The sequence below is a fragment of the Rattus norvegicus genome, chromosome 19 (genome assembly GCF_021556685.1).
Source record: "Rattus norvegicus strain SHRSP/BbbUtx chromosome 19, alternate assembly SHRSP_T2T, whole genome shotgun sequence".
Classification (NCBI taxonomy): Eukaryota; Metazoa; Chordata; class Mammalia; order Rodentia; family Muridae; genus Rattus; species Rattus norvegicus.
Genome location: NC_141552.1, coordinates 50,337,839 through 50,360,103, shown reverse-complemented (window position 1 = coordinate 50,360,103; position 22,265 = coordinate 50,337,839). Strand labels below are relative to the sequence as shown.

General features: G+C 37.1%; 1 protein-coding gene across 17 annotated transcripts in view; it reads right to left on the bottom strand.

Moving 5' to 3' along the window:
* Window positions 1–22,265, bottom strand: part of Nfat5 (nuclear factor of activated T-cells 5) — an 86,943-nt gene that overhangs the window by 42,092 nt on the left and 22,586 nt on the right. For all 17 annotated transcript variants that reach the window (NM_001107425.1, XM_087594600.1, XM_087594597.1 and 14 more), the window contains 1 exon segment: window positions 10,240–10,365. In NM_001107425.1, the coding sequence (NP_001100895.1) occupies window positions 10,240–10,365 (126 nt within the window).

Sequence of the window (22,265 nt, the reverse complement as noted above, 5' to 3'; positions counted from 1 at the left end):
AAAATATAGAAACAATATGAAGGACATTTTAGATTTCTAAACACTAACCTGTCAATTTCAAGCATTTCCAGAAAAGTAATACAGAATTATTTCTGGGAATACTATAAATATACTTAAGTTACTTTTAAAGATCTTTCTGTCAAATCATATCAGCCCGAACAACACACACACACACACACACACACACACACACACACACACACACACACACACACAAAATCCCACAAGAAACGCCTTGTCATTCTATAGAACTGAAGTGATAACAGAATCCTGTAAATAGTTATTAGGGTGTGTGGTGATGTGTTTGAAGCAATTAATATGTATCTCTGGCTGGCCTGGAACTCAGAGACCTGCCTGCTCTGCCTCTTCAGGGTGGGTTATAGGACTGTGTCACCACCCTCACACTGCTTTGTTATTTTTTTAGGCAGGGTCTTGCTATGTAGTCCAGGTTAGCCTTGTATTCATAGCACTCTTCTTGCCAAATTTTCCTGAGTGCTAAGATTTTGCAGGTGTGTACGACAATCCTGGCCTTGGATATTCATTTATAAGTTTGTATAAATGAAATATGGTAACTACTTCCCTAACCTATTTTCAGTGCAAAGTCTCTATTTTTATCTGTCAGAAATGTTCAGTCTCCGGGGTTGGGGATTTAGCTCAGTGGTAGAGCGCTTGCCTAGGAAGCGCAAGGCCCTGGGTTCGGTCCCCAGCTCTGAAAAAAAGAACCAAAAAAAAAAAAAAAAAAAAAGAAATGTTCAGTCTCTGTTAAACTAACTGCTGCATATTAAAAATACAGAAACCCCCAAATAAGTGTTTTAATAATTTTTTATTTCTTTTAAAAATATTTATTTTTATTTTAAGTATATGGGTTTCTGTAAATGGGTGTTTTGGCTGTTTGAATGTCATTGTACTATGTGCCTGAAGTGCCTACAGAGGCCACAACAGGGCACTGTTTTGTGTGAAACGGGAGGTACAGATTGTTTCAACCCACCGTGTGAGTGCTGGGAATCAAACTCTGGTCCCCTAGAAGAGCACTCTGCTTTTATTTCTTACAGAGCAAAATATTTATAAGGTATTTCCATGATTAACTATATAATTTTATTTGTTCCTTGATTCTCCTACCCATCTTTTATAACGGAAGTTTTTCTGAAAATTATTTTCTCATCTAAGTATCATGTAAATATGTTTTATTTTCTTTTATAAATAACTATTTTGAATTTAGCTTAATTTCTATATGCTAACTATTTTCTATAACACTTTCTGTGAGCACAAAGACTATCTCAAATCAATAGGAAAACTGACTTACTAGTCTGTAAGTTACTAGTGAAAATTTATAACATCAGAAGACTTATTAATTTTAAAATGTAGAAATAAAGGGAATCTGGGTATAACAGTATATGCCTTTAATCTCAAAACTTGGCAGGCAGAGGGCAGAGGTAGAGGTATAGGCAAGTCGATCTCTGTGAGTTCAAGGACAGCCAGAACAATGTAGAATGACTCTCAAAAGACAAAAACAAAAAACCAACCAACCAAACAAACAAACAAACAAATAAACAAAAACCTAAACAAAAAAGGGAATCATCAACATCATGTCTATAATTCTATTCTTTGCAAATTAAATGTCAGCCATGATGAACTGGACATAAGGATTATTTTTCTTAAAGTTAAGATTCATTTTGCTATATTTATTTACCTATTTATTTGTTTTGTCTGTGTTATGTATATGTTCACATGTCACTGCATATATGTATAGGTCATATAACAAATTGTGTGAATCCAACTCAAGTTGTCAGCTGCTTACTGAACCATCTCACTGGCCCTGTATGGCATCTTTTAATTACTGATGAAGCAGCATTAAGATTATAGCTTAGTGCAAAGCAATGCCCACCACTCATGAGGCCCTGGCTTCACATCCCACTTCACAACAAAGAGAACTGACATATCACTAAGCCATTATGACTGTTCAAGGTACTTGGGATAAAAAGATTGTCAGATAGTATGTCAGGAGATACAAATATTTAATTTGTTAAAAAAAATAAATAAAAACCAAACCAGAGGTCGTGGTGCACGACTTTAGTCCCTGTGCTTGGGAAGCAAAGGCAGGCAGATCTCTGTGAGTTTGAGGCCAGTCTGGTCTACATAGCAAGGTCCAGGCCAGACAGGGTTACATAAATGAGTCCCTGCCTCAAAACAAAACAAAACAAACAAAAGGAAAAACAAAATAAATAAAGCAATAAATAAATACTGGACTTTAAGTTTTATCACATAGAGAAACCTATGGATATTTTATATATTCCTCGCTTAAACTATACTTTAAAATGAAGACGTTAATTCTAGATGTCAACTATGAGTTATTTAATGACCATAATATTTTTGTGCTTAAAATGACATTAAAAAGAGCTTACATTTTATCTGGTTCTAATAATACTTAGTTCTGAAATCAGAACTATTCTTTAAGGTCCTCAAAATGAATAAAAATGTTTCACTGATTAGAACACATTTCATAAATGATATGAACCCTGAGTTCAGATTTGACACTAGCAATTAAATGCACACATGTATTTATACGTTTCAATTATCTGTGCAATAGTCGAATTGTCTAAAAGGTCACTACAGCAAAGCCCACGAACTTCTGTAGTGCACTATGTGAGCCAATAGTGGAACAGAGAAGGAGGCAACTGCCTGCCCAGAAATACTCCTAAAAACCAACAAAGGCACTTGGTACTGATCTAAAACATACCGAGACTTGGCTGTTCTTCATGAGGAGTAATATTTGTCTTACTGGTAAAAATGAATTCAAAACTAAACATTTTTGTCTGATAAAAGTCACCATATAAGAACATATTTTCAGATCATAGAAGAAAGACACACAGAAAAAAAATTTAAGAACAACATTTGAGTTGTCACTAGACTGAAACATGGAAGACACAAAGTGGCTGCAAACCTGCTTTGTTAACACCTTACATGCCAACCTTCATTTTCTACATTTCTTATTATAACACTACCGTAAAGTTTAAAACTTTACAAACAGATTTAGTTTTAATCAGTATCAACCCACTATTTAAAAACAAAAACAAAAAACAAAAAAAACAAAAAAAAAGGGAAGGAAGGAAGAAAGAAAGACAAAAATAAGACTTATGAAGAAGTCTGAAAACGAGACCGACCTAGACCCTGGGTGGGACTGGATGGGTCAAGTGTCTCTGGTACTATTTGTCTTCACTATTGACAGACACTGTCACACAACCCACCACACGATGCCTGTCTCTGAATGGCGAAGCTAGAATGCAAGTTAAGTGCATTAATAGAAAACAACTGCATCCCAGCACATAAAGTAAGCAACCCAGATTACTTTACAAAAAACAAAACCAAAAACTGTAGGATTGATCAATTTACATGTTTAAAACACGTTCCATTCCCCCATCTACTTTTCCCCCCAAATAAGTTTACATGCTACAATAATCAATGTAAGATAAACTTTAAAAACTCAATTAACATCAGATAAATGCATGTAAGAAAACTTTTTACTCAAAACATTGGTTAACTCATATTCACCAATTTATTTTACTGTTTATAAATGCAATCTAATCCATAAGCCAGAATACCCCCTCTTATGTGTTTGTTGTATGGCTGTGCCTTCACCCACACAGAAAGACAGAGGAGACAGATTCTGAACAACTCTAAACAAAGCACAAACAGCCACCCCAACATCCCTATCTTTAATTTCTTTGTCACATCAATGGCCACCTATTTCCTTATCCCAGTCTGGACTACATAGTGAGTTCTAGGCCAGCCTGATAGAGTGTGGAAGGGTCTTAACAAAACTGGAATTCAGAGTTCAAGAGACAAAGGCATGCAGACCTCTGTTAGGACAAGGCTAGCCTAAGAGCCATAGTAAGACCCTAACTCAAAAATTAATGTTGAGGGACTGGAGGGATGGCTCAGCGGTTAAGAGCACTTCCAGAGGTCCTGAGTTCAACCCCCAGCAACCACATGGTGGCTCACAGCCATCCTTAATGGGATCCAATGCCCTCTTCTGCTGTGTCTGAAGACAGCTAGAGTATACTCATATACATAAAATAAATAGTTAAAAAATGCTAAAACAAAGATTGCCAGTTCTGTGAATAAAACATAGTTTAAAGACATTTCTTAACTTTTCAGTCAACTTTGCAAAACTATCATATTTTTTTAAAAGAGAGAGGTGTCTTATTGTAGCCTAGGCTAGCCTCAAAGTCATTGTGTACCAAGGGTGACCTAAAATTTCTAATCCGCTGACCTCCACCTCCAAAATTGTAGGATTAAAGGACGCCACTATGCCCAGTTTATGTGGTTCAGGGGAACATACTACATAAGCCCTCTATTGAACTAAAATATAAAAGAGCCTTAAAATAAATTTGAGTTGTTATCAGTAAATATTTGCACTTAGTATATATAATCTGTTCATGTATCTATATAAGGTTAAGTAAAAAAAATTCTCTTCAGTCTATCATGGATGTGAGTGAAAAAAGCTTAAGAAACTTTGTCCTACCATACATCAAGGAGTAAAAGAACCTCATCAAGAAAGATAAAAGGTAATTGAAGCTAGAAGGATTGAGATGTAATTACATTCAATGATATACACACTGTTTAGTACAATTCTAACATTTTCCCACCTCCTTCCTATTTCTTTTGTTCTTTATTTTTGGTACTAAATATTGATCTCAGATCCATGTGTACATTAGGTATAACTAGACCACTGAGTTACATGTCAACTTTTGTTTTTATTGTTTAACAGTCTTACATGTAAGCTGGCCTTGAATTTGAGATTCTCCTATCTCTTCCTCCCAATTACAGGTTTATGCCAGGATGCTGGATGGCTAATTAAACAAAATTTTATTTTTCTCCCTGAGACAGAATTTCTCTGTGTTGACCAGGCTGGCCTCAAACTCAGAGATCCATAAAGATATGCCTCACCACTGCCCAAATTCCTATGGTTTTAATTCAGATGACTGGTCTAAAGTAATTTAAAGCATAGCTGTTCTCCTGTTACAGACCTTTAATTTTCTATTGTCCTGTCCTATAGTATAGGTAACACTCACTCAACAGGTTGTTTCAATGTAGAAAATATGTGTTAGCTACTTGAAATTTATCAAGTGCCACAGTATAGAATTCAAATCATTATCTAGTAAGGTTCTTTCAAACGAAGTTTATATTGTAAATGTTATATAAAGTTACAAACCTACATTACACATACTCTGGCCCTTTCCATGACACTGCCTAGAACTCTGCTTCCTCAACAGCTCCCCACCATGGCTGAGGAAGACAGAGTGGCTGGGGGTGTGATGGATGCTAGCATTGCTTCATCAGAGGAGCTGATAAAGTTGTCCTCATCTACAAGATCATGATTTGTCAAAGCCTTTAAAGCCTAAGACAAGAGCCAACGCCCACCTCTGTGCTAACATACAACTGAGATGAACCTAGGTATGCCAAGTTGGTGGAGGCCCTTAATGCTTAGAACCAAATAAACCTGATTAAGGTTTATGTCAAGAAACCTGGGGAATGGGTAGGCCTCTGCAAAACTGACCAGGAGTAAGAACCCATAAAGTGGCTGGTTGAGGTTGTTGCAGGGCTTAGGAATTTCCCAAGTCAAGGATGTCAAAGAGAATTTCAAATATAAAAAACAAACAAATAAAAAACCTTTGGCCTCTGTTACGGACTGTATTTGTCTGATGTACTGGGAGGAAGTGCATTCACTAGTGTGGGAGTGTATAGAGAACAGCCATTGACATAGGATTAGCTTCCTCAATCACTTCACTTTTTTTTTTTTTTTTTTTTGAGGCTTAAAAAAAAAAAAAAAAAGAACCTGAAACTTGCTGGTTTTGACTCCACTGGCTAGACATGGAGCCTCTGAGAAATCCACCTGTCTTTGCACACCCCAGGGCCAGGGCTACAGAAATGTACCACTGCACCACGGGTTCTACAAATCTGAATTCAGGTCTTCAAGCACTTTACCATCTCCCCAGGCCTCAAGAGATTCTACTGTACATGTTTTATGGGTGTAGCCACCCATACATGTTTTAAAAAGCTGCTTTAGGTATGACTGTACTGAGGCTATATTGAGTCTAAAAAAGACAAACTTGTAATTCCAGAACTTGAGAGGCAGATGCAGGAAGATCTGGCCAAGGTAGGCTTGTCTATGTAGAGAATTTAATATCCTGGGCTACATATTTAATATCCTGGACAAACAAATGCAAAATAAATACTAACTTAATTATACAAAGTAAAATACCAATTTTATAAAAACAAAGAACTGTATTCTAGTTATTAAGTTTCTTCCATTGAACTATAAAACCTACAGTTTAATCTATTCTTTGGTATCTTTTTGTTATTTTGGGTTTTTTGTGAGACAAAGACACTCTTAAGTAACCCAAGGCTGTCCTCAAACTAGCAGTCATCCTTGCAGGCAGACACAGATTCTATAGATTTTTAACTCAAATTCTTGAGCTAAACAATGAATTATTCACTGGATATATGGCACATACCTACTTTAATCCAGCACCCTACAGGCAAAGGCAGGAGGAGCCTCTGGAGTTTGAAGACAATCTATCCCAAAAGTAAACTGCGAGATATAATGCCAATTAAATATCCTCAAATGAAAAGACAAGTTAATTTGATTTTTTGGGGGGGAGGAGCAGGCTCATGTAGCTAATGCTGGCTTCAAATTCACTGTGTAGCAGGGATGACCCTGAACTACTAATCTTCTCCTGACTTCTCACATGCTGGTATTGTAAGTACACTACCTGGTTTCTCAAATAGATGAATACTGATCTCATGTAAATTTATTACTGTAAACAAGTAAATCTCAGGATTAAAAACTCTAAACGTATAACTAAAATATTTGATTGCTTTAACTTTTATTTCTCTTGGTCAACTCCTTATTTTGCTAATACTATTAGTTCATTGATATGTTTTTGATTTTTTAAGAAAATGGCCTATTTACAGAGCCTGAAACACTGTTTAGAAAGTTTTTATTTCTGAATCTATCATTCATTGACATACTGAACTTCAAATTCTTAACTATTTTCCCAAGAGAATTCTTAAACAATATGCAGGTAGACAAATTTCAAGCTAATGAAAGGCTCTGACCTTGTCTTCATACACAAGAGAACCTGCCTCCTGCCCTCATCTTTCTCTATCCTAACCTTGGGACTCACAGAGCAGAAGGAGTATGTAAAGGTATAATAGTACAAAACCCAAATCCTAACAATTTAAAGGGGCTGAGCAGCATCCTTTTACGCAGGATTCTGGATTCTGGATCAGCAGCATCACGTTTATTTATGTCCTCAGTAATGTGCGAGGCAAGGAGAAGAAAAACTACATTGGTGAATTTGAGAAACACATTTTTAATAATTAAATAACAAAGAATGTCATGAACATACATATTCCCAGTCTCTAAATTGTTTTTTAAAAAATTTAAACTGATTTAAAATGTGTGACACAAACCTTTATGGCAGAACTAGAAGTCTGTTCCCACCAGGCCCTCATACCTGATGGCAGCCAATCCAGCTCCTTCAAAACTCTGAAGAATTAACTATAGCAAAAGTCATCATTTTTATGCATTTCACATGTAAACAGCAAATGCTACAGATTTTTGTTTTTAAAAACATCAGATATTTAAATTATGTGGATTTCCCTAGCTATATAGCTTTTGGCCAGAAGCCAAACACGGTAGAATACTTCCAGCTTTCTTTTTGATAGTTGTATCACCAAGGCTATCACTGTGATAAATCAAAACGTGACTCCAATGATACATACTGATGCCCCTACGCTATTACTCTAATTTAAACTTTTATCTGTAACAGTATATAGTAAAGGAGTCTTCTCTATTAATAAGACATTAGAAAATAGAATAAACTATGTTGGCTACTTAAAAAGTAGATATGTAAATTAAAAGATTATTAATTATTAGGGTCACAGAAACTTTCTGTGAGAAGGAAACTTTAAAAGTTGCCTTTTCACTCTCCACTACTTTTATAATGTCAATGCTATCAAGACAATAATAATAATAATCTGGGATGCAGATGTGTCTTGGTAGTAGAGCACCTGCCTATCATGTGTGAGGTCTTGAATTAAATCCTCAGAGCCACAAATGTAAATACATTTATGAACATATATAGATAGCTTTAGAGCATTTCCTTTGGTCAAATTTTCTATTTTCATGTTTCAACTCATAGCTTTTAATCTAATTTACCTGTAAAGACTTTCTCAACTATACAGGAAGAGCAAAAATTTTCATTAGTGTCCCCAAATCAAAGACTTTAAATATTTATACATAAGAATTTCTGAAACATGTGGTATTATTTAAAGGAAACTGTTCTTTTTCTAAACTTTGCTATTTTTTTTCAGCTTTTAAAAGGAACTGGATCTACTGTAAACAAATGTTAAAAAAAAGCACAGAAGAAACAGACTTGTAGTTCTATGCAGATTCAACATGTCCTTACAGAAACAATCTCAAAACACAAAAGGAATCAGTTAGTCAATTTCTACATGTGGATTTAAAGTGAAACAATACTTTTTAAAAATATTTTCTATTTTATTATATGATTAAAGTCTTTAAAAACTAGACTTAAAGCTCCAAATTTCACAAAAATATTCAGAGCCATTTTACCAGAGAATCTGGTAGATATGAGGTGAACCAGATCATCTTATCAATTTGATTACTAAAAAGCTCACTAATTCACAGTTAAATCCACAGATGCTGTTAGAAAATGTCTGGCCACACATGAACAGTGAGGAGGGCCAATATTCTTTGCCATGTTTAAAGTTTTCCTGTCCTCGAGCAAGAAGGCTTCATACTGCACTCTTTAGCATGTAATTGGTATATAATGTATATAAGATTAATGTATATAAGAAATTAAATACCTGCAGCTAGAACACAGTACCAATACTGTCATTTAGACTACAGCCTTCTCTCTTTATTTCTCTTGGTGAAATTAAAAGAACTTACTGGAAATGATGTTTTGATGGACTTTAAATACCATTTAAAAAAATGATCAGTATCATGGGGCAAGAAACCTTTACAGGATAGATAAAACTTCAGAAAAGTAGACATAATGTATTCGTTTTTCTAAAGCAAATACATTTAGTAACTTATAATCCCAACTTTAAAAAAAAGTACTATAGTTGGGCAAGCTATTATTGTGGGAAGCATTCATACTAAATTATTACTAATCAAGACTACAAAGTGTATGATTTGAGAGCTGAGTAAAAATAAACTTAATAAATTTCAAACATTATTTTTAATATGTTTCATTGTTATAAGAGACTATAATAGAATGTATTTCATAAAGATTATATTCAACTTGGTCACTATTTTTCAGGAATTTAAAATAAGTATCAGGCTATATATATATATGTGTGTGTGTGTGTGTGTGTACATATATATACACCCACACATACACATATATACACATATACACATATACACACACATATATATACACACACACACACACACACATATGTGTGTATGTATGGGTGTGTATATATGTATGTATATATGTGTATATATGTATGATATATATATCACATCACTATGTAACTCTGACTGTGCCAGAGTTTTTTTTAATTGTAGGAGAAAGGCTATAGTTACATGCGATAAAGAGAAAGGAGACTTAAGAACTTGAGTCCTTTTTTTAGATCATGTAACATTTTTCCCTTTGGGCAAGTCTTTAAAAATATTTGTTAAGGGCTGGTGAAATATCAGTTAAGAGCACTGACTACTCTTCCTGACGTCCTGAGTTCAATTCCCAGCAACCACATGGTGGCTCATAACCATCTGTAATGGGATCTGATGTCTTCTTTTGGTGTGTCTGAAGACAGTGACAGTGTACTCACATACATAAAATAAGTAAATAATTCTTTTAAAAATTGTTAAATAAAAGGTCAATATAATTTTCTAGCCATAGCTTGGTGTTTATTATCTTTTTTTATGTGCACTCAACAAGGTCACTTTAAACTGGGTCCCATATTTGAACACAAGGTCCACTTTAGGAGATAGCATTTACAAATGGACCAAAATGTAAGATGTGTATGTGTGCATGCACGTATGTATATTTTTAAAAAAACACTGAAAACCTTTCAATGTAAAGGGTAAAATCTTTAAATCCTCAAATCATACTCTTTTTGATATGAACTTTGCCAAGACTGTTCATGTTGGCCAGAGAGTTCCCTAGTTTTCATTAATAAGTAAAATGAAATGCATACCGGCAGCAACTACAGCTGGAGGAGGCGAGCCTGCCTCGCCACCGCTTGTCTGACTCATTGATGCTGCAGATGTTTCTCTAGGTGGAGGTAACTGTAACTCCTTTGGGAGAAGATCATAGACAGATTCTGTAGGGAGGAAGAAAAAATTTTGGAAGAAAGTCAGTCAATAACATGTTCGAGAAATGAGTATGTTTCCTCTTTTGAGAATTGTATTTTCACAAAAATAACTGCATCATGAAGGCTGTAAATACTTATTAGCAAGTATTTGTTCTTTTATTATATAATATTTTTAAAACATTAACTTATTGTTTCTTCTATTACACCCTGGCCACCGTTTCCCCTCCTGCCTCCCCTATCTGCTCCCTCATCTCCTCCATCAGAGGTCTGCGCAGGAGCTCTAACACTAGAGGGCGCCAAACACCACTGTTCTGGCTTGCTGGCTGCCACCTCAGTACTGTCACACACAGGGACACCAAAGCTCAGCCCACAAAGTGCTTCTTCTCCTTGCCTACTTAAGATTTCTATCAAGGTAAAAACAAAAGGTCCCCCCAGTGTGATGACTGGAACCAGGGCACAAGGAAAGAAAATCAGCAGAACAGGGAGCATATTCAGAAGACTAAGAATTTGCTGTAATGGCCCAGACCAACTGGAAAGAAGGAATGAAATCAGTGTTTTCAGATACTGAAAATAATGTCTCTAGTTACAAACCCAACAATGTCAAAATGAGCTGGCTGGCTTGATCCTGTTCTACAAATTCTAATTGATCCACTTTTGTTACTGATTATTTCTGGGTCAATTCAGTTCTTTTTTCTTCAATGCTGCTGTGAAGAGGTTGAAGAACTTTCACCACAGTGCATATCAAGCTCAAAATAGAAATCCTACCCTGGGGCATACACAGTAAGAGGGGAAGAAAAACTGTGATTTTGTTTGTTTATTGAGACAGTATTGCTCTACATAGCCTGGAACTCACGATATAGACCATGGTGACTTTGAACTCACAGAGATCCACCTGCCTATGTCTCTCAAGTGCTGGGATCAAAGGCATGGACCACCATGCCTGGTTGAAACTGTGGTTTGTAAAATGGTGTGTGTGTGTGTGTGTGTGTGTGTGTGTGTGTGTGTGTGTGTGTGTGTGTACTTGTGAGCAAGCATAAGTGTGTGTACATGAACCATGTGCATACAAGAGCCCACCAAAGTGAGAAGAGGGCATTGGAGTCCCTGGAACTAGAGTTACAGATGGTTATGAGCCACCTTGAGGATATTGTGACCTGAACTCAGGTCCTTGCAAGGAGAACATCTGTAATTTTCAAGTGCACTTTCCCCTTCCTAGGTAGAACATCTGTAATTTACAAGTGCACTTCCCCTCCAAGGTAGAAGAACATCTGTAATTTACAAGTGCACTTCCCTTCCTAGGTAGGAGAACATCTGTAATTTACAAGTGCACTTCCCTTCCTAGGTAGGAGAACATCTGTAATTTACAAGTGCACTTCCCCTCCAAGGTAGGAGAACATCTGTAATTTACAAGTGCACTTCCCCTCCTAGGTAGGCATTCTGTGCCTACAGCTTTAGTTGGTTATCACTCATTCCAGAAAAAGACAAGCCTCCAAGCCCTATGTTCCCTCCTCTCTAGTTGAGTTAGAAAGACAAACCACAGTTGGATAACAACAGATTAGCCAGGCAGGACTGGTAGCTGCGGGATGCACACTTTAAGCCCAGCACTTGGGAGGCAGAGGCAGGTGGATCTCTGAGTACAAGGCCAGCTTGGTCTACAGAGTAAGTTCCAAGACAGCCAGGGCCACACAGAGAGACCCTGTCTAAAAAACAAACAAATAAATAAGTGATGAGATAAGAGGCAATGGTGATAAAATCTAGGACGTTAGAGTTTTCCTCATAAGAAACACGGAGATAGGACAAAGGAACAAAAAACAAACAGAAAACCCAAACTGGATCAGTCAGACTCATTTGTGCTCTTTTCAGGAGATCATATTGAATACACACAATAAAGGTTGTACGTGAGGATGGAGCACAGGTCACAGAACAGATCTGTTCTTAAGAAATAGGTTTATTAGTCTCCACTTCGCCTTTACTGACCTCAGGAATTTGTCAGAGAGTTCATTTCCTCTGTAACTTTTCTCAAGAATCTCTGATTTACTTTCAGGTAATCAAGTTGAACAGAACTAATATTGATTTATGTCTATGAAGAAATGAAAAGGGGGGGGGAAGCACAGTTTCTGTGAAGTATTTCTGACCAGAAGGGCATGCACACATACTTGCACACACACAGCATTTTTGTTTAATTGTAAAGTAAGCAACTAAATAAAAACACTGTGGTAGAAAGGATGAAAAAGGGAGGTCTCTGTGAGTTAAGTGTCATCCTGGTCTATACTAGGGCTACAAAGTGAGAATCTGTCTTGAAACAGGGTCTCTCTGTTGTGTATGTAGTTCTTGCTATCCTAGAACTGGCTATATAGATCACTATGGCCTTGACCTCATCGAAATCCATCTGCCCCTGCCTCCTGAGTGCACACTACTGTGTCACGGAAAGATGACACTTTGGGTTGAGAACACTTTTAAAATCTGACTAAGATGCCTCCATGGGTAAGAGCACTGCTGTTCTTACAGAGGACCAGGGTTCAATTTCCAGCACCCCATGGCAGCTCACAACAGCCTATATATAACTCTAGTTCCAGAGGACCCAATGCTCTCTTCTGGCTTCTTCAGGAACCAGGACACATGTGTACAGACATACATGCAGTCAAAAACCCATACACATAAAAAATTTAATGTACTTTAAAAATGTAGCAAAGCAAAGTCAGGCAGTGGTGGCACATGCCTTTAATCCCAGCACTCAGGAAGCAGAGGCAGACAGATCTTGACTTCGAGGCTAGCCTGGTCTACAAGGCTAGTCTAAGACAGCCAAGGCTACACAGAGACCCTGGCTTGAAACAAACAAACTAACTAACAAAAAAAGAACACCCCTCCCCAAAAGCAATACAGCATGAATTAATGCCCCAAGCAGGTACTACTACAGGAATAATACAAGTTCTCACAGTAGAAGTTGATTATCAGGTATGGACACTGCCATGACACCTGAAATGCCTAATCATCAGGTATAGACACCACACTGAAAAAAACCTACTTATAAACACTTTCATTTTGTTTAAGTATGAAAACAAAATCACATCTGCCATCCTTATAAATATGAAACTACCTACCATTAAGCATAGAAGTTTCCTTAACATGTCCCCCTTAAAAATGCTTAGAAAATATGTCTTACTCTTCCCTTCCTCCGCTCACTGCCTCAGTAAGCAGGTGAAGCTCCAAGCTAAGGTTTCCTATCAGACATTCTATGACAAAGTCCTAACAGCTCCAGTGTGCCAACAGTTAGTTCTACACTGAAGAGTTAGCATTCATTTTGTCTAAAAACAAGAAACACTTCACCCTTGACAGTCATCATATTTGGCATCTCCACTGGAAAAAATGTACTGGCTGCAGGTTCACTGGATATTTTGTTTCTCCAAGATTATAGAGTCCAAGAATAACTGGTAGGTGAACTCTGTTTTAACAAATTATTCTCAGTTTTAAGTATAAGGCAATTTACTAATTTGCTATCAAATATGTATTTATTCATATTATTTTTCCAGATTATATTGTTTTTTCCAAACATACTAGTGTTATATTTAGGTAATATAAAATAGTTTACTTTATCCAATTGCGTGGGCGGAGTTAGAAAACTGAAGTGTTCCATAGACATTACCTGGCTTTTTAATTATCTGTTATCTTAGGATGGGGATGCAGTTCAGTTAGTACAGTTAGGGTACAGTCGATCTCCAAGGCAGTATAAACCTGGCTTGGTGACACGGTAATTCCAGCACTCTGCAAGTAGAAGCAGGGGACTCAGGAGTACTAAGCCAGCCTGGACTAGAACAACAACAAAAACAAAAAGAAACCCACCTACACTTTAAATCTGCTGTTATTTTGTGTGTTTTACTAAGTGGCAGTGAGGGAGAAGTTGTATGTGTTCACATGTGTCTATGAACCTGTGGAGGCAGAGGTAATGTTGGGTGTCTTCTTCATTTGCTCTCCATCTTTTTATTTATCACATCTATTTATTTTGTATGTTTGTGTGGACACATCTTGATGAGTGTGTGAAAGTCAGAGGACAATTTCTGTGAGTCAGTTATCTCCTCTTCCTTGTGGGTTCTGAGGATTAAGCTCAGGTTGTCAGGCTTGGTGTTTTTAGGCCGAGTCATCTACTTGGATCCTTCATCTTTCACTCATTTAACATGGAGCTCCCTGATTCCTACTCCACTAGGCTGGTTAGCAAGTGAGTCCCAGGAATCTACCTTCTCTGCCTGCGGCGTACTACTAGGATTACAGGTACATGCTATCACACCTAGCTTTTTATGTTAGAGATCAAGCTTATATCTTTATGCTTGTGTGGAAAGCACTTTACCAATCACAAGTCACCAGGCCCCTTTTTATTATTATTTTTTAACTTAAGTTTATACCAAAAGAAACAAAAGTCTTAATTAATGGAGTCATAAAATGACTTATGAAACATTTCAGGCTTAGTTATAATTTCTAAAAATTTTGCATAGATACTTTTGTAAGGTTATTCAAAGTATGAACTTCACATGGAAGCACATGCCTATAATCCCAGCACTCAGCCTGCTGAGGCAGGAAATCAAGGATGCTAAGTCAGGACTGCTATATGGCAAGACTCTGCCTCAGAAAAGAACAACCCTGCCCCTCAAAAAGCAATAAAGCCAAAGTAGAGTGACGTAGAGTCCAGAAAAGGGTCAGATGACCCAGAAAAAGATATCAGAAACTTAGCAGGGAGAGGAGGTATCTAGGGGAGAGAGATCCCAGCAGTTTAAACGCCTAAGACAGAAGAAGAAAGCACCAGGGAAAAGAGAGATATCCAGGTACAGGCAATGTCTGTGTAAGAGGATAGCATGTGTAGTGGGGGTGTGTTAAGAACCCAAGCAGAATGAATCTTTATAGATGATGCAAATATTGGACTCCAATATCTACTGGGAATTGACATAGTGGGCCCAGGTGGTAAAGCAAATGCCTAAGCAGCATGAGAAGGATATATATGGGATTGAGTGTGAAAAGCCCAGCATGGATATCAGAGAGAGAACAGCATTAGGAAGTATGAATGTTGGGGTACCTTACATACAGCACCAGAGCCTAAACAGTAATAAAATTGCTCAAATATTGAGAGCTATGAAGACTGCGCCCATGTGAGAGCAGTGAAATGTAGCACGGAGAGTTATAATACATGCAATTATAGAAGCATTTATCAAAGACTATAGATCCTGAGAAGAATGAGGAGGGCATCTGTGTAAGAAGCACAGCACATGTGGGATTATCAGAGATCGGCTATATGCCTAATAGGACTGTCCAAAGTGAGAAATAAGAATAAAAGTAAGGTTTAATGGCACCCACAGGTGAGCAGGAGGTTTGCTCTGAGTTTTAAGAGCCTCTATATTAGACGACACAGTGTTCAAGCTGGGTAATTAATGTGTTAGAAGGGGGAAGACTAATAACATGAAGAGTGACCAAGTTAGCAAACTATTAAGATCAAAGGGAGCCAACCTAAGCTACATGATGAGAGAAAACCAGTTTCAAAGCAAATTAACGAATCAAAGGAAGCAAATTTAAATGTCTCCAAATTTGAACATCTGGCCTTAAAAAATAATACAGGCCAGAGAGATAACTCACTTGGTAAAGTGCTTGATGCACTTGGGTATCTAGCACTCACAGAAAAAGTCAGATGTGGTGGCATACAACTGTAATCTCAGCTCTGGAAAGGCAGAGAAGGTGGATCCATTGCAGCTTACTGAGCAGATAGCCTAACAGAATCAGCACCTCAGGTGCTGCTGAGAAAGCTTGTCTCAAGAAACAAGACAGACAGCTCCTGAGGATGACCCTGAAGGTTGACCTCTGTCCTCCACTCCCACATATACAAATATGCCCACAAAAACCCTTACATTGTTCTTTCATTCCTTTGTCACAATACCTGCCTAAAATCAAATCCTATAAAATCAAATACTTTGGTGGAAAAATGTATCAATGTTTTAGCTTAAGAAAAAAAGTGGTGTTCAATGCTTTAGATCACTTGCTACTCTTGCAGACAACCTAGGTTCAGTTCCCTGTGACCACCATCAGGAAGCTTTTAGCCACCTATAACTCCAGTTCCACAGGATCAGATGCCATCTTCTGGCACCCATGGGCACCTGTATACCTTTGATGCAAATACATATATATCCAGATGCATATGCACCTATGTGGGTGCAAAACACACACACACACACACACACACACACACACACACACACACACTCGAACACACACATACACACAAAAATTAAATTAAAAAAATGAATTGGATTCCATATTCTGGCCTCTGCAGGTACCAGGTACCACACATGGTACACAGACATTCAAGCAAAACATAACAATAAAAAATAGATTATTTCTTGATCAATTTCTTTGTTGCCAGCATTCTTAGGCTCAGCTTATCTCAAAATGTATTATTTCCTCCTTACTCCTATCTGTAATCCGATAGAATATAGCTTAAACATCATTAAACTAACTCCTATACTGGGTTGGGGCAGTCATATAAAAAAAATCACGGGGTTGGGGACTTAGCTCAGTGGTAAAGCGCTTGCCTAGCAAGCGCAAGGCCCTGGGTTCAGTCCTCAGCTCAAAAAAAATTGAAAAAACAATTGAAAAAAAAATAACTTAGACAATTGCAGATTTTTTTAAAAAAGAATTGTTTAAAATAATAAACCTGGCACATGAGTGGGAAGGTAGGAAAAACATGAGTCTGAAGTCAATCATGACTACAGAGGGAATTGGAGGCCAGGAACAAAAAGGAAGAATGGAAAGAAGGGAGGGAAGGAGGGAAGGAGGAGGCAATCATATAGCAGTAGGCAAAATAAGGAACTCAAGACACTAAAATCTTGCTTTGATTGCGCCTAACAACAGTGAAGATTGGGCTATTAAATTCTATAATTAGGTTGGCAATATAGCTATCCAGTAACATGTGAGTACTGATTAAATATTTGTTGAGTATTCACTTATGATGCCTATTCTTTCTTTTCCATTTTCACCTTTCCCTCAACTCAAGATACAACGATTTTCAATTCTTCATCCATGTATTCTTACCTTTGTAAATGTTCTGTTTTTCCTTGAAACACAGACCCCCCCCCATATCCCCTTTAAACCCATTCATGATCCTTCCAAGTGGCTCTTCCTGACCACCTCAATCTTTGACGGTCTCACTGTGTAGGCAAGGCTCACTTTTTAGAAAGAGGGAGGTGGCTCTTTGTGAGTTTGAGGCCAGCCTTTTAAGCTTCAGGAGAGCCAGGGCTACAGAGACTCTGTCTCATGACAAGTTAAATAATGATAATAAATATTAAGTATCAGATAAAAAGTTTCAGAAAGAAGAATGTTGAGGACTTCCAAATGTGAAAATGCCTCAGCTCAAGTAAGAAAGAACCTGAAAGAATCCATTATTTGATGTGGAAAAGGGTACTTCCTGTTACTTTTACCAAAGAAGGGAAAGACTGAGGCAGAAGAAGCCAAAGGCGGGGCTGAAGTCCAGGTGGAACAGAGGAAATAAGTGAAGGGTAAGGTGAAAAATAAACTACTATTCTACAACCTTTCCAAGGAGAAGACAAAGGATACTTGAGAAGACAAGGCTACAGATGAAAGGTTTGTTTTATTCCTCTTGGTGAAAAAAGACTGCATATACTTTGTATCTACTTAAAGTTTGTACATACTTGAGGGTATAAAGAAAAGTAACAGATAATAAGAAAAAGCCTGACATACCAGAGAGAAGAAGAAATTCATTTAAGAAAATACAATCAAGCTACCACTGTGGCATGTGATTGGAATCACAACTATTCAGGAAACCAAGCCACCCTTATTCTACTTACTAATGGTTCCAGTGGGTAAGAGAAGTGACAATGGCAATTTTACTAAATTAATAGTATATTTTTTAGTTATTCTGCTTTTATTATGAGCTATTTTTGCTAATCTCTTACTGACAAGTTTGCAAATTTCTTTTCTTTTTCTTTCTGTCTTTTTTTCCTTTTTTCTTTTTTTTCCCTTTCTTTCTTTCTTTCTTTCTTTTTTTTTTTTTTTTTTTTGAAACAGAATCCTACTATGCATCCCAGGCTTACCTAAAAGAAAAAAAAATCATGACATGGACCAAGCTGTCCTTGAACTTAGAGTGATCAAGCCTCTTGCATCTAACTCCTAAGCATTTGGAATTCCAGGCATGGCATCACACATGGTCATATAAAGTACTTTTTATCATGGGTATATGCATATAGAAAACATACCATGGAGGGAACAGCACTATCAGTGGTTTCAACCACCTGATGGGAACCCTGGATTTGGGACAATTGGAGACACTGCTGGATACCAGCATCATTCTAATAATTAAGTGGTAGGCAGCACTGTGTAACCTTATGCCAGTTACTCAAAAGATGAAGACTTATTTTAAATAATTAAAACAGTGGTGATACCTATCTGCCTTGAGGAGCTGCGAGAGCTAGCAGTGATGTAAAAGACACCCCAAACTATTACTATGTAGTAACTGCAGCTTCTAGGAACAAATGGCAGCTATAGTTCCTGCCCCAAAGGGTATGCAATAAGTAGTTACCGAGATACTGTTTAGACATTCTCTTTTACTGTAAAACTAGTATCTTCTGTCCATTCCAAATGATTGTGATTTCATGTTAAAACACTGCTTTCCTCACTATAGGTGCTAGATTTCCTAGCTAGACTTGCTAGCTAGCCAGTCAAAATGAATTGGTGAGTACCAGGTCCAGAAAGAAACTTCAAAAAAGAAGGTGGAAAGCTATAGACGATTAGTACCAGATGTGAATCTCAGGCTTAGGCAAGCACATCTTCACATACACACGTAAACTGCACCCACATGCATACAATTTACACAAAGATAAAATAATAAAAAAAGGACTGTTCCTCTTGGCCTATTTGTCAAATGTTAATACCAAACAACTAGATTTTACATAAAAATACAGACTTTTGGCCTCTTTTGAAAAACCACAAGATCTGACCGAGTCAAACCTAGACAGCTGTCTGATCCCTTAAGAATGTTCAGGTGCAAAAAGTACCACTCAGACAATCCCAATGAGTTGTATTACACAGTTAGTGCCCATTTTGCACCTGAGTTTTCAATCCTGCACCAGGGTTACAAGATTGAGGTATTTTTTGTGGAATAGGAGAAAGACAGACAAAAGATCTCTTCCCTAAAGAAAGTTTTCAAGCTTAAAGACTAAGAGAATAAATGAGTGGTCTTAATTTTCTTGATTAAACACCTTTTGCCATAGGCAAAACTCAAAAGATACTGCCTATGATAGCCGTGGGCTGTGTTTCTATTATCTTTAACACAAGAACAAAATGCTTCCTGTTTTTTAAAAACTGAATAAACTTTCAGAGACTTATCAGGTTCTTGAGTTTGAAGATTTAATGATGGCTTTTTATTTTAAGCTAAGTAAGTGTGGTTGCTCAGATCTCAGAATTTGGGAAGCAGAGGCAGAAGGATCAGGAGTTCAAGGTAATCTCTGGCTGCACTGACAGTTTCATCCTAGGATATATGACACCCTGTTTCAAAAATTAAAACAAAGCCCTTTTTATACATAAGAACATTAAAATTTGGTACTCAAATTAGCTAGGTCTGGTGGCTCAGGTCTAAAATACCAGCTGCTAAGGAGCCTAAAGAAGAAGATGACAAATTCAGGACCTGCCTGGAAAACTTAGTAAGAGTCCATCAAAAAATAGAAGGGATAGGGCTATAGCTCAGTGGCTCAGTGGTAAAGAACTTGGTCTAACAGGTGCTAGGCCCGAGATTCAATACTTGACACTGCTTCCCCCTGCCCCCAAATACATGTACACACATGTTCAAAGCATATGGTTAGCAGCGTTATTTACAATAGCCAAAGGAAAGGAACTCGAATACCAACAAAACAAATGGTAAGGTTCATATGATTCAATTACTCAACTATAAAAAAGAATGAAATAATAAATCAACATTCTGAACTGAGGGTATAGATCCCACAGGAAAACCTGTCTAGCATTATGTTCAAGGCCTTGGGTTTAGTCCTCAGAATAAACAGACAAATTAATGAAGGTTCACTGGTAAGGGATCAGGGAGAGTTTCCAATATCAACCTCTGACATCCACACAACTGGCGCAGGTGTGTGCATGGTTACAGGGGTGTAGAGGGATGGCTCAGAGGTTAAGAGCACCAGATTATTCTTCCAGAGATTCTGAGTTAAATTCTTAGTGCCCACATGGACACTCACAACATCTATAACTGTAGTCCCATGGAATCCAATGCCTTCTTCTGATGTGTGCACAAAACACCCATACACATTAAACAAATATATACATCTTTTTAAAATGGGCTGGAGCAATGGGTTAACGGTCAAGGGCACTTACTTTTCTTTCAGAGGAGCAGAGTTTGGGTCCTACATGCCCAGAGATACATGCACATATATACACCCAGTATATGTACACGAAGTAAAAGGTTTTTAAAAAATTAAGTGTAAGAAACTTCCAAGGATTGGGAATTCTAACTTTTTAGCTAATTTTTGTTTCTTTGTTTTGTTTTGTTTAGAGAAACAAAGCTGGAAAGGTGGCTTGGTGATTAAGATCATTTGCTGCTTTTGGAAGGAACTTGGTTTGGATCCCAGCATCAACATGGCGGCTCACAAACATCAAAACTCCAAATCCAGGGAATCTGACACTCTTCTGACCTCTACAGGCACCTATATAAACATGAAGGCAAACATTCATATGCATAAAATAAGTACGTCTAAAAAATTAATTAACAGGAAAGATAGTTCCACAGTTAGAAGAATGTATTGCTTTTCAGAGAACATAGTTCAATTCCCAGCATTCACATCATTTCGGGTAGTTTACAACCTCTTGTGTGAACTCCAGATTTAATGCCTTTGGCATCCATGGGAATTGCTCCACCCAACCCATGATTAAAAATAAATGAATAATTTTTTAAAGGAAAAATAAAATAAAAATAGCATTCTAGGTTTTCTGTTTGTCTTCACACATTCTATGCAAGGTAATGAACTCTATGCTGAACTACAACTGCAGCCCAGAGTCAGTTTCATATCTTCCTTCTAAAAACTTATTTAATCAGGAACATTTTCTTCTATCATTAAATATTCTTTGAATAAATGGTATTCATTTAGTTTTGCTTGAGAAAGGGTTTGGTTACATATGTAGATGATGCTGGGATTACGGATAGATCATCATACCCCAAAAAATACATTGTTTGTAATAGTCAAAATATTTAATCTATGGAGGTTTATTAAATAAAAGACAACAGTGAAGAGTCCTCTTCCCTTAATCTAGAGAAATAATTCAACTATGCCATGAAGGATTTTAATTAGCTAAATAAAACATTATTATTGCTATTATTATTACTTTTACAGGTGTATGCATGAAGTGTGCACTGGTGGTACACAAGCTCACACTACATGTAAGGTCAGAGGACATCTCTATAGAGTCAGCTCTCCTCTCCCCTTTAGATGGGCCCCAGAGCTTATTACCAGGACTGCCCAGAAAATGTCCTTACCTGCTGAGCTATTTTGTGGGTCCAACAAAACTTTTAAAATCAGTTATTTTGTCTTAGTTATAAACATTCTCCCAGTGAAATAGGTCTTAGGCTTTAAATGTTCTTTAAACTAGAAAATTTAAGTTTAGATTTATACATCTAAAAATACAGATGAAGAATTTGAATTCAGATCTGTTCTAACTCCAAATCTTAAACATGAAACCATAATATATCAAAAAACGATCTAGGTGTGGTCTTATCTATTAACATACAATTTATCTGACTTATGTATGGTCTTCCCTAAATAAAGCTAAAAGCACAAGTTAGCACCATACACTGGAAAGTACAACAGCAGAAGGAATGTAGGACACACAACAAAAGGTATCCAGGAACAGTGATAATCATA